The sequence below is a fragment of the Rattus rattus genome, chromosome 6 (assembly GCF_011064425.1).
Source record: "Rattus rattus isolate New Zealand chromosome 6, Rrattus_CSIRO_v1, whole genome shotgun sequence".
Lineage (NCBI taxonomy): Eukaryota > Metazoa > Chordata > Mammalia > Rodentia > Muridae > Rattus > Rattus rattus.
Window position 1 is genome coordinate 30,801,521 of NC_046159.1, and position 13,263 is coordinate 30,814,783.

The window sequence follows — 13,263 nt, forward strand, 5'->3', positions numbered from 1 at the left end:
GGCCTTGTGGGCTGGCTGGCTCCCATTGAGGAGCCACTGTGTGTCCCGGATGGGAGGAGCAAGGTTGCACCTGTGCTCTAGGCAGGTGCTTGAAGTCTGGGTGAAGGATGGGGGGAGCAGATGGATTAGAGCCTTGCCAGGTGGTGGCCTCAGTGTCCCATCACCTCAGCCATTGCTATGTGAACCCCAGGCCAGGGAAGAGGCATAAGAGGGGTTTTAAACCTCTGAGGCAGAGCACAGGGGCACAGGGCTCCTAGCTTCAGCAGCTGGAGAGGGAAAGGTTAGGAAACAGATCCACAAGGACACTTCACTCACTGGCCTGCTAGTCATCTCCCATCTTCCTCTTCCTTACCGTGGACATGACATGCAGCACTGGACGCAGGCCCTGACTAGTCTTACCAAACTGTGTATTCCAGCAGTCACCATCCCTGAGTGACTTCTTCTCAATCTTTTCCTGTCAAAACCTCAGGTCCCTGTCCTAACTTCCTCCAGTCAGGGTCATTCTTAGATGATGGCTATAGCTGAAAACGCTGTATTCAGGCTGAAGAAGGGCCTTGTGTACAGAGTGTACTGGGCTGAGTACAGGTCGGGAAGAGAGTAGATCATGGCACATGGTGGTCTGCAAATGGGTGTGGGCCCAACTTGGTTCCGCAGGTACATTTGTTCAACAACGCGGTCACTGAGACTCAGTTTCAATATCTGTAAAAGGGGTACCTCTAGAGGCTGCTCAGACCAGACATGAGGATTCATCAGCAGATATTGGAGATGTGGCCAGGCTCGGCCTCAGGGCCTTAGCTCCCAGCAGGAATCACCTGATTTTTTTGTGATATGGGCTGAGAGGATGCATGCCGGCATCTCAGACAGCCCCCCTGCCTCCAGTCAGAGACCATCTGATCTGTCACTGTGATTGACGCCTGTTGGGTAGCTGGCACTGTTTCCTCCCTCACCCCACTTTTTTCCCAGCCATATGCAAATGATTTCAGTTCAAGGCACGCGCTAATGGAAATCCTAACACATTAATAAATGTTTAGTGGGAGAGAGAGCATGCATGATCATAAGCAATTAGACACTCGACGGAGGAGTTGTGTTGGCACAACTGTCTGGCTCCCTCTTTCATCCCCCATCATCTCCACAGAGGCAGAGGGGGTGGGGAGGGCCTGGACCTTGCCTAGCTCACTCTTTCATCTCCACAGAGGCAGAGGAAGCCTGGAAGGGCCTGGATCTTGCCTGGCCTCTGCCACTCACTCTGCCCTCATCTCCTCATCCCAGCAATGGGCGCAATACCACCAGTGTCACACAGGCGTCCTCAGCATGGCTCCCGGCTGCTCTACCTCCCTGCTTCTGACTGTTAAGGTAATGAGGGAGGGGTGCTATGCTCTGTCCTCGGGTAGGCGTCATGCAAGACAACTGGGGATTACAACTCTAGGTGCCCCTCATGACTCTTCTTTTATTCAAAACCAACACGGGGCTATGGCTGAACAGTTTCTCAGTGAGTGTGAGTTCTTCCAGATTCTGCCTGATACCCACAGCATTCTGTGGATCCCAACTGGAGCTCCCATGCTTCTAGCCCCTGAGAAAGGAAAGGGGCCGAAAGGCTGAGTACCCGGGGGAAATGCTCCAGGGGCTCCAAGGACAAGACTGTCAAGATGGATCCCCATTAAACCAAAATAAATAAACAACAACAAAAACGCCCATGCCCCTGCCCCTTCCCATGGTGCTGTTTGATTAGATTACACTTTAAGAGCACGCAGAAGCAATGTTCCTTTCAGATCAAATTAGAAACAGGTGCACTTTTGCATAAGGAAATTAAGTTGCAGACAATATGAGGATTTGCTAAAACGCAGACGCTGATGAAAACGAGTAGCCCTTTTATTTGTCGTTATTGAGGCAATCTGTTGGCAAAGTGTGCACGGTAACGGTCTGACGGATCTATGGACTACAGCAGGCTGCTATGAACACATGAGCCCTTCTAAAAGTAACACATTTTTTTTTCTTAGAAAAATATATGTGCGTTCTCTCCCCCATCTCCTGATGCTATTTACAAGGAATGAAATGCCATAAATAGGAACTCTGTGGTTACACAGGCAAGGCCCCTCCCCAACATACAAACTTCATCTGGGCAGGAGATGTGTTCTGAGGGTTTAATTCTTTCTCTCCAACAGTCTGGGAACAGCAAGGAGACCATGGGAGCAGGAGGCCCCAGAGGCCATCACTGCTCATGGGCCAGTGTCGTCGATGCGCCGTCGGCAGTAAGGGCAACAGGCATGCTGGAGCACCAGCAGCTCATAGTCCTCTGAATGGAACATCTGAGGAGACACAACCCAGGACACAGGGAGGTGGAGTCAGGTGCCCCTCAAAGCCCTGAGCCTGGGCTAGGAGTGCTGCCCTGAGGGGAAGCAGCTAAGCAGTGAGCTGCAGTAGCAGCTACAGACCTGCAGTGTGTTGACCTGAGGACTGGGAGCTCTTTGTGAGAATGAGGGTCACAGGTCACAGTTCCCACATCCCTCATTCAGGGGTGTGCAGAGCAGGAACCTGCTGGGCAGTGAGGGGGGCGGGTTTCGGACAGCTCATGATCTCCCCCATCCCCACAGCTTCCCAAGGGAGAGACAGAGACTGGAGGAGCAGGAGGGGCCAGCTGTGGGCTGGGTACCTGGAAGCAGGAGGGGCACATGGTGATGGAGGCATCAGGCAACAGTGAGCGGAAATACTGCCATTGCAGCGGTGGGGGCCAGCGCTTGATGAGAACATCCCTTCGGCTCATGGAGCGTAGGACTGACCGGCTCACCACCACGGGCACAAACTCGGAGCCACCTTGCTGTGAGAGTGGGGCGTACATGGGTGTTATACCCTTGGCCTGATCCCAGGATCCTTGGTGTCCAAAGGGACACTACCACATCTTAACTCCGGGCACTGTGACACGCTCCATGCCAGCACTGAAGTGGGCTCAGAACCACCCAGTCATTACAGAAGGCTATCTCGTTCTCTTTCTCCCAGCCGTGTCTGAGGTAGTCGCTATCTGCCACACTGAGGGTCACTGTCAGCACACTCCCACTCTTGGGGAACGCCTCACCTCAAAGCTCAACTTGGCTGTAAATGGGTCGTCTTCTCCTATGGAGTCCATGGCCTCATCCAGCCTCAATGTCTGGGAATCTGGAGGTTCTGGTCAAGGACGGACTGGAAGTCTAGTACAGCACAGGTACCAACAACCCTCTAGCCCACACATTCACTCCTAGGAGCTGAGCTATGCGTTGCCCTCACAGACTTGGGAAGAGTGGTACGGTGTCTGGGAGAGGCCTGCAGGTGGAAAAGGAAAAGAGGGAGAAGTGGCCCTGTCCTTCAGTCACACCATGGCTCACAGCAAGTGTCCATCCAAGGGTCCTGAGTGGGTGGAGACCACAGGCCTAGAGCCGCCACTTGAGAAACTCAGCAGTCACAGCCATGGAGTGAAGGACGAGAACCCTTACAGAACCCTGTCCTGTCAGCCTTCTCCCCTCTGCCCAGTGGTGATGGAGTTGGCTGAAGCACAGGCGGGAGGGCCTCATGTAGGGATTAGGGGAGTGTGGCCAAGTGTTCCATCTAGGACCACCACGGCTGTTGAAATACCTACTGGGGACCAGCTGTCCTAGAGCCTCAGCCATATTACTGGTGTCCAACCAAGAACGTAGAACCAAGGGGATGTAGAGGCCTCCAGGAGAGGGGAATGGATACCTGGGAGATTCACACTCTATTTTCCTCAGCCTGAGAACTGACTGCTGCCACTGCATGAAGAGCTACCTGAGGAGAAAGCTAGGGATTGCCCAAGTATATACAAGTATGTACTACAGCTCCCGCTTAGCTGTGGACCAGAAGCATGATCAGTGTCTTCAGAAGCAGGGTAGGGAGTCCTCACAGGAAGACGAAGGTGTCACTCTCCTTATCCTGCAAGCTCTGGCCAGCTCTCTGCCCACCTCTGATGTTGGTCCTCACTGTGTGGGGACCTCCCCAGCCTTTCTTGATCTTATCCTTTTGTCCCTCCCACCACAGCCCATGCTGCCTCCCCTCCCAGCCCCTGGCCCTGGCCTGGCTCGAGCCAAGAGCATAGGATACTGTTGCTTGAGGTCTCCTGCCATTTGCCCTCCCTCTTGTGTCTTGGTGCCTCCAGATCGATGAGGGCAACAGCTTCTTCGTCAGTGATGCCCTCTTCCAGGTAGAATTCCACCAGGTGCAGCACCTCTGGGGGGACAGGAAGGGGCTGGGGGATGGCTTCAGGAGAGCTTTGGGACTGTCACTCACACCAGGCAGTGTGTGAGCAAATAGAACAGCCAGAGCATGTCCCCTTTCCCAAGCAGCCTCTCTGCAGGCAAGGGGCACAGTGCATGTGAGAGGACCAGGTCCCCAGCAGCCCCTCCCCCCCACAGTGGCTGTTTTGAAAGAGGTAGGCCAGGACTGCTCCCTCAGCCTCTCAGATTGAACAATGGACCCAGCTTGTCATTATAATGAGAGTGGGACTTCTGGTTGGGACATGTTGGGCCTTGCCTCTGTGGATTCTGACAGCAATTCTGTATCTACGGCATGGTGGCATCACCTTCTGCACAATGCCCCATGTCTGTAAAGCAGTGGGAGAGCTCACCATAGGAAGATGCAGAGAAGATGAAGGGCTGGCGGCAGTTGATGCAGACATTGCCAAGGTTGTTCAACAGTGGGTTGTTGGTAGAACAGCGGTAGCACAAGGGAACCAGCTCCTATAAAACAAGAACACATCTGCCCAGGCTGAAGTGGAAGTGTGCAGACCTCCCCTCCTCCCAGGGCCAAAGACTGCAGCTGTGGGGAGGCTGGCCAACTGAAGACTCCACCCAAGGCTCACTGCCCAGACACCTCCTCCAAGGCGGGCCTCAGCAGGATGCTGTCTTGACAGGACAACTATCCACTGTTAATTCCTGCCCCTCACCAGGTTCTAGGCACTGTGTCGGGTGCATCGTTTATGCTGCACTAGTACCTCCTACCACCTGTGGGGAAGGGTTTATACACACACCTGACAGAGCAGGAAACTGAGGCACAGCTAGGAAGCAAAGACCTGGGATCTGAACCCAGTCTATCCCAGTACACTGGTAGGGGAGGAGTCAAGAGCACAGCAGCCATCTTCCAACAGAACACAGACCAGGTTCAAAGACACGCCCTTACCTCACTGTCATGGAAGGGCTTGGAGCGGATGGTCAGGGTGCCCAGCTCAATGGACTTCTGGATCCTGGCAGGGATCTGCAGCCCCCGCAGCTTGTCATAGGCATGCCGGGCCAGCTTGTAAGCACCCAGAGCCTTGCTCTGCTTGGCCAACGTGAAGAGTGTATTCCTGCCATTGACAAGGTTAAGGACAAAAGGGGTGTGACCCGGAGCCCACACTATCCACCCCTGGGCTAGAAAGCATCTTGTGTAGGTAGTCACTTCTGTGTTTCTATTGGACAATACCAGGGGAGGCTCAGCACCCAACTTAACCAACCTGTAAATCAACACAACTTTTGGGACAAATTAGACTCAGGTACCGAGATAGCAGGGCTGAACCTGACCTGTCAATGGAAGGGTTATCACAGTGAAGGCCATTTGTTTGGCCCTGAAGAGTAAATAATGGGTCTGGACCATTCAGGAAATGAGTTCTTAATGGTGAGTTGGGGTGCTTTTCTGGGACGGGTTCCTACAGGAGGCAGGCAGGCGAGCCAGATGAGAACAGGGAAATGAAATTACTTTCAAGCTTGTGAAATGTTGGGCTATTTCTTTTCTGTGCTTCTGACCCTTTTGTAGCTCTCGTTGGCAGAGGAGAAGTAGACTCCCAAGACTTGAAGTACCCCACATAGGAGTTGGGCTTGTCTACATCCACCTCATGGAGCCTCTATACACCCACCCTATCTATGGTCTTCTCTGCTGCCTTAGTCTGGAGCGTGGAGTCCCCTCCTTTGGATAGCTGTCCCTGACTAGATCCAGCCTTGCCTCCATCTTACTCTTGGGCACAGCGTACATATCTCTGATCAGGTCGTGCCTCTTGTCACCCCTACTAGATGACAGCTTTGTCACCTTTTTGACATGGTCGCAGATCCAGAGGGCTTCCTGGTCTCAGTCCCACCCTCCCTTGTGAGTTCTGGGAGGCCTGGGACAAGGTGCTGGCCAGAATCGCAGACCAGGTGCTGCTAGACAGCCCTAAAAGCAAAGCTCCCCTTGGCACTGGCTGCTCAGCTGCCCAGCTGAGCCTCTCCCCACTCCCCAGTGGCTGCTGAGAGAGGGAGCTTCTGCCAGTAAAGTGCTCTGTGGAGAACTGGGGCCATTAGACAGGGCAGGGAGGGTGGGTGGGGAGGATACACTTTGGAGATGCCCAAGGGGGTGGCCTTGGTCAGGCTGTGCAGCAAGAACTTGGAGATGTTGAAGAGGGTTTCGGGGAGATCAAAGCTGAATGGCTCCTCCTGCAGCAAAAGAACAGGTATAACACTGAGTACCTACTGTGTGCTAGCCATCACTGCTGGCCCCACTGGCTTTTAACACAGGCTTGCTAGCAGTGACTTTCAGTCACACTGTACCAGAGAGGAATGTGATGCCATGGTAAAGGACAGCCCATGATACCCAGAGAATAGGGCAGAGTGGAGATTCAGACCCAGAGCTGATCCCTCAACCCTAAAGAATGTGCTTCTCTCAGCTACAGTGTCCCTGAGGATGCTCTGACCTGAGCTCAAGACCTTTATAGGAATGAGGACAATACTTAGTGGGGAGCTTAACTCCTTCCTGCAGGACACAGCAAGTCTCTTCTTTATTCCTCAGCAGCTACCGAAGCAAAATGTGCCACCAAATGCACACAATGCTCAGGCTGGCCCAAGCTCTAACAGGTCTCCATGGCTACTGGTGGAGTGCACAGACCTGTGCCAGGGGCTACCAGCAGTACAGCCCAACCCACCAGGGAAGGCTTGTGCATGGTGAAGACCTGCTTTGAGGGAGTCTGACACTACAATCCAGCTACAAGAGCAAACCACACTTCAGATGTGGACAGGCTGGCCAGCTCCCCTCCCACCAGAAGCTCTCCCTTAAGGTCTTAAGGTTTAGTCAGGACTTCCATAGCAGCCACCAGGACAGGCCCTTGTGAGGCCCAAAGCTGTGAGAAGTGACTTTCTACTTTGGTTCAGAGCCAAATTCCTGAATTCCTAATTACACTTCTTTCTGTCCCCCCCAACCCCCTTTTTCTCCTTTTTGTTTTTGTTTTTGAGGAAAGGTCTTTACTTAGGTTGGTCTTAATCTCCTTAGGTAACCAGGATGATCCTCCTGCGTCCACCTGTGGCGTGCTGGGATTCAGGTGTGTGCTACCGTGCTGGTTTGCTCATTTACATCTCTACAGCTTCTGCTGGCTCCAGGAAATGAGAGAAACCTGAGTTTCCTGGGTGTGAGTGAAGACTCCAGGCCTAGGTAAGCCACTGTCCAGATCACCAGCACTTCTTAGGAAAGAAGCCCCACGCCTCAGGAAGAACCTGTGCATCTTTCTGCCTTTTTGGGATCGGCTCCCACTTGGCCGCAATGCCAAATCCTCAACTATGCTGGCCACCCAGACCTTTGCCAGACCACAGCTTGCCTGCCACCAATCCTTTCCCCTCCCCTTCTTCACTTGTGCCCCTCTTTGGTGGAGGGATCACCTCCTCTCAAAGAAGCCACCTCCCATGAGGGGCTGCCCTGCTTACTATAGGAGGTTCTTTATGGCAGGGACTTGCTTACCACTGTGTCCCAGGCCTTGTCACAGGGACCGTCACACACAGACACTGATTAGGGGAATAGCCCAAGAAAGCAGCTTTGGCCTGGATGCCAGCCTGGGACCCACAGGGGGCCCCTAGCTCAGTACTGTGTGCATCAGGGACAGAGCTCAGCTGTTGGGTGAGGAGACCCTGCAGAGACACAGTGAGCAGAAGCAGGAAAGTTGGGAATCAGGAGCCTAGTGCTAGGCACCCAAGGCAGCTCAGTACATCCAGGGTAGGTTGGACTGCCTCCAATATCAGCTCCTATCTCCATAGCGCCTCAGCTGTTTGAGACAAGGGGCCTAAATGAAAGATGGGTCTGCTTGAGCCCACAGATGCTGCTAGCAAAAAGACAGGCCCAAGTAGGACCTAATGTTTCCCAGACTTGGACAGTGCAGAGAGAATACAGACAAAGATTAGAACACTCAAGGAAAGCTGGGCCTCTGAGAGCCAGAGTTGACACTGGACTGGGGTGAGTGGCCTCCTATAGAAGCTGCTATGAAACCTCTACCTAAGGTATAATGGGAGCCACATTTCCAAAGTGGAGGGCACACGGAGCCCTCAGGGACACCAGCTATCATCCATCTCCATTCCACAGAGATGGAGACTAAGTACAGAGGTGGGGGATCTCCCAAGTCACACATCACAGTGGGACAGGAGGCATCCAGAGATGGCCTGTGAACCCACATCCTAGAGCTGAGAGCACAGACTGCAGTCAGTAGACCCAAGCCCAGGCTCTGCTTGCCGCTTACTGACGGGCCCGATGGGCCAGTGGGACACCATGGCTCTTCTCTGTGGCACCTGGGCTTCCTCGATGCAGACATACTTATCTCAGTGTGGCTGAAGGATGAAATCAGTCTATACGACAGAGCCTACGCTGTCTAACATATAGAGGAACTTGCGAATGGGGAGCAGGGGTCACTGGTGTAGCCTAGCTTGTTGCTACAGGATAAGTTCACAGTATGCGTTAATCAAGACTGTGAAGGGCTGAGGAGACATGGGATGAGGTAGATGGTAACTCATTTAACAAGGCCTTATCAAAAGAATCATGGAATGGGGCTCGGTGGTAGTGGCACGAACCTTTAATCTTAGCACTAGGGAGGCAGAGGCACACAGATCTCTGTGAGTTTGAGGCCAGCCTGGTCTATAGAGCAAGTTCTAGGACAGCCAGGTTGTTATACAGAAAAACACTGTATCAAAACATACAACAAGAAAGACAGAAACAAAACAAATATCAGGGAATGATCTTAACTCATTGTGTGTCTTTGGAGAACAGGACAACCTCTTGTTTTATAGAGGAGACTGAGGGCCAGAGAGAGAACTTGAGCCTTTACTGATCTAGAGAGGCATCAAATACTGAACTTGAAACTGGAAAGGCCTATCCCAGCCCTGTACTGTAATTCTGAGCCCCAAGGTTTACTTCATGTCAAAAAAAAAAAAAAAAAAAAAGTGGCAGGTGAGGAGAAGCCCCTCCCTTCCTTCCCGAGGAGGGGCAGGGTTTCTGGGCAATTCATCACATATCACATCTCTCTGAGGCCCTCACTGAGCATGGGACACCAAAGGTGCCTCATCGGTCTCCCTGTCACCTTACCGTGTACCGGTGAATGGTTTGGTAGCCATGGTACAGCTCAGCCAGGTGCTGGAAATGGTGAAACTTGTCAAGCATCACATCCTTCTGGGCGGGATCTACTGGAGGAAGGGGCCCGGGGGAGGGCAGAAGGGAAGGCTTAAACATGTGTCAGATGGTATCTTTTCTTCCTATGCTGCAGAGGGCCCAGAGGGCAGCAATGGACAAGTGCCCTACTCAGGAGTAGTCCATCCTGGATGATAAGTCTTAGCTAGGCAGAGCTCCTGGCCAGGAAACCCCGAAGGACAGATCCCTGCCAGCTCTGTCCAATGGAGGAGGCCTACCGGCTCAGACACACCAAGGGAGCCTGGTGGGTTGGGCAATGGCATCTTCACTGGCTCTATGCTCACCCTGCACCTCAGCTTGTCAGCTACTTGTCTGAGATGACATCAATGGCCAGGACAGAAACCCACCTGGCACCTGGCCTGATGGTTCTGACTGGGGACTGACAGCTGTGGCTCAGGGCGGAGCAGCAGCTCAGGAACACAGTGTCACCCTGCACACTTGGCAGCCAGTGCTCTTCCCACTGCTGCACACAGCTTTGGGTACAGCTACCTCCTTTCCTCCGTCTTCAGAACTCCTCAGGGGATCATGGGAAGCCACATGAATGAAAGCAAGTCTGAAACTGTCCTCCTGCCTGGGATGAGGGAGATTCTGGAGTGAGTTATTGTAAGGTGATCTCTTCATCTTTTCATTTAATTAAAAAAAAATTTTTTTTAAAGCCAGGGCTCACTTGGGCCCAGCTCCAGGCTCCCAGGTAGCAGGAGAAGGAGATGCTCTGAATTAGCGATGCAGGGTGGGACCTCCTACCCAGAAGACAGACTGCCAGCAAGTCCTACTTGCAGGCAAACTTGAAAGAGATGACAGGCCAGATTGTGCCTTTGCAAGACAGGCTCAGGGGCAAAACACTCAATAAACAAGCCCAGTGCTTTAATGAAACATCCCTGCTCTTCTGATTTTATCTGATGCCAAAGAGGGGCCAGGGAAGAGGCCAGCCGGCTGTCGCTCACTCACCTTGAGCCATGTCGAGGCACTGCATGGACAGCATCCAGTAATAATAGGCAGCATCGTTGAATCTGCTCTCCACCACAGCGTTGTGGGTGAGCTGCTCCAGCACCCGCACTGCTTCTCCCTGCCTCCCGGCCTTGTGGAAGGCTAAGGGCCATGAAAGCAAATGCATGTCATAGAGAACCAGCATGAATGGAGCAGGGAGATTGTGCAGGGCTTATATGAGGCTGCTCGAGAGGCAGGCCACTCCTGGGAGGGAGCATCTGTGATACCTCGGTGCTGAGATGTGCCTCTCAGGCCGCAGGCTATAAATAACCAAGGCTGCATCCTGAAATAAGCACAGGGAGATGCACTCCTTTTGGCTGGGAAATGGCAACCCACTTTAGCAAGGCACAGCAGAGAGAAAACCCAAGGCTCCAAAGCCTGGCACTGCCCACAGGGAACTTGACTCCACTCCACTCCAGACTGAGACTTTATGACTCCTGGGAAGCACTAGCAGGTCCCATGATGTAGTAGAACTTAGTGGTTCACAATACCTTCACTATTAATTACACATTGAATCCTCAGAACAAAATTCTAAAGATGGGAGAACCAGCCCTGCCCCCATTAAGTGAGAATGATGGGCTTTGCCAGGTAGGAACTAAACATTATCCCAAGGTCAAAGAACAGAAGCCAGCCCAGCACTGAACCCATCTCAAGCTGAGTGCTTGAAAGATCTGGCTCGGCTTGCAAAACCAGACATTTATAAAAACATGCAAAGAATTTCTCAATCATGCCTATGTCTAACCAAAATTTCCTGGGCCCCTCACTACCACGTGGCCAACTTCTGGGGACCCCAGGGCTGCCAGAAGACTCCGAGCTCTGACACCTGACCATGTGTGAGCATCCAAATGACCCACATCTTCAACCTGCAGAGAAGGAAAGGTCTGGCCTTGGTTCATTCTCATCTTCTGTCTCTTGTCTGAGTACCAAGTTACTATGGCGATGGATTCTTGGAAGGGGACACAGACAGATGGATAGGTTGATGTGTTTTGCCCAAACATGCAGACACTTCAGCAACTGGGTGCTCTGTAAATGCTGAGGCAGTAGAGAATGTGCGGTCCTTCACAGCAGCTTTTAACCAAGGAACTCCAAGAGGGGACATTTGTTCTGCAGTGTGTCAGGAGGTGGTAACTGCTACCATATACAAGTGTAAATGAGATGCTACGGAATACGACCCACCCACTCCAATTAAGAGACTTTCTAAACAGGCATGAGAATTAGGCTCCCAGTTGGACAGATCTGACTCAATTCCGGCTCTGCCGTGCTCGAGCTCGCTCGCTTCACACAGCACGTGTAGCCTCAGCATCTCTGCAGGGCTGTTGGCAAGAGTCAAGGTTATGCAGGTTAAGTGCCCAGCCAGCACCTGCCACAGCGAAGGCGGTCACATGGCTAACTGATGATGAACGTTATCAGTTAATGTGCCATACTTGCCTTGGCTTCTGTCTCAGATGCCGTCACACCCTGTGTACGGCTCATTTCACCAACAGAAGCACCAAGGGGCAGAGAGGCTGCTTGGCTTGCCCGAGTCAGAAACAAAGCCCATTTCTTTCTCAGTAGAGGAAAATGAAGGTGAGACTATGCTAGACACCAAGGGCCACTCTCTCACTTTGTCCTGACAATGTATGCCTTGGCTCCAGTAATGTCTCTGCAGCTTCCCTGCTGGTGGACTACGGGCAAATTCCTTTATCTCCTTCAACATCAGTTTCCTCATTAGCAAAACATAAATAACTATGGTGCCCACGCCAGAGGGCATCCTGAGGATTAAAGGGAAGGCACACTGGAGTGCGGTGCTTTGCAAGGTTAACAGGGAGCTGCTAACCAGCAAGGGCCTGTCTGGGTCCCAGAACAGGAGCAATGGGGCCAGGAGGCATGGCTTCAATGTCCATGTCTGTTCTAAACTCTTTCACCACTAAACACAGCCTGAGCCAGGGTGAGGGTACGTCCTGGGACCTGCCGAGGAAGGGGCCTGGCAGCCTCTGTACCATGTCTCAGCAGCCCTCCCCACCCCCTTTATATGTGTGGCCTACCTTTCTGGGCTTCCTCAAAGCGGTCATTCTCTGCTAGCCACTGCGCATAGGGCACGTAGATGTCATCCTTGAACTCGGGGTGCTTCTCACCTAAAGCAAAGGCCTAGAAGGAGGAGTCAAGGCATTCTTAATGAAGTGGCCCCCTGCGACCCCCGAAAATGTGGCGCTTGGCTGAATCTGTTAGAGATGTCATATTTTGCCAGCCTGACAACTCAGAGGGGGAGAGTGTCTCCCCCCCTCTAAACCCCCAGCAACACAAAAACAAACCAGCTCTTTGAAAACAAAAGGCAATTAGCGGCAATATGCAACCGACTGGATTCAATAACAACACAGTCTGTTTCTGGACCACAGAGGCAGCACAGAATCGGAAACATTTTATTTTGAGGGTTTGCGTGGGCTCCTGTAGTGTGGCAAACAGATTTCTTTTAATTGTAGGCAACACCTAAGGAAACAGGATTGACAGTATCGTCATCACTGCTTACTAGCTGTCAGAGAGGACTGAGGACAGTGTGGCATGGGACTCAGTGACTGCTTCATTAAAGCCATAAACCACCTGCCCCACTAGGAGAGTGGTAGACAACGCATGGGAGGGTCCGTGACATGCTAACTGCCACTGCTGGATACCAGCCTCCACTCTAGCCTGTTTTTCTTGTTAGTGACCTGTCACCTCAGGAAGTAGAGCCACCTGGGGGGCAGACAGGAGCCAGGCTGCTTTTTACTTTAGGTAGTGCCTTGCTAGGCTCTGTAAGACTGTCATGGCGGCGGACTTCACTAATTCTCTTCAGGTAATGCTCTCTCCAGGGCACAGGAACAGGCACAGAGAGGC

The 13,263-nt window shown here is 52.5% G+C and overlaps 1 protein-coding gene across 3 annotated transcripts in view; it reads right to left on the bottom strand.

Annotated features, from left to right (window-relative positions):
* Positions 1–1,847: 1,847 nt before the first annotated feature.
* Positions 1,848–13,263, bottom strand: part of Ift122 (intraflagellar transport 122) — a 68,366-nt gene continuing 56,950 nt past the window's right edge. For 2 of the 3 annotated variants that reach the window (XM_032905862.1, XM_032905861.1), the window contains 10 exons: positions 12,438–12,540; positions 10,375–10,515; positions 9,325–9,419; positions 6,325–6,425; positions 5,161–5,326; positions 4,610–4,721; positions 4,087–4,212; positions 3,071–3,150; positions 2,651–2,815; positions 1,848–2,306 (listed from right to left, as the gene is read on the bottom strand). In XM_032905862.1, the coding sequence (XP_032761753.1) occupies positions 2,217–2,306; positions 2,651–2,815; positions 3,071–3,150; positions 4,087–4,212; positions 4,610–4,721; positions 5,161–5,326; positions 6,325–6,425; positions 9,325–9,419; positions 10,375–10,515; positions 12,438–12,540 (1,179 nt within the window). In that variant the 3' untranslated portion in view covers positions 1,848–2,216. Of the gene's footprint in view, positions 2,307–2,650; positions 2,816–3,070; positions 3,151–4,086; positions 4,213–4,609; positions 4,722–5,160; positions 5,327–6,324; positions 6,426–9,324; positions 9,423–10,374; positions 10,516–12,437; positions 12,541–13,263 lie in introns of all 3 variants that reach the window. The other variant, XM_032905863.1, reaches the window with a different exon arrangement.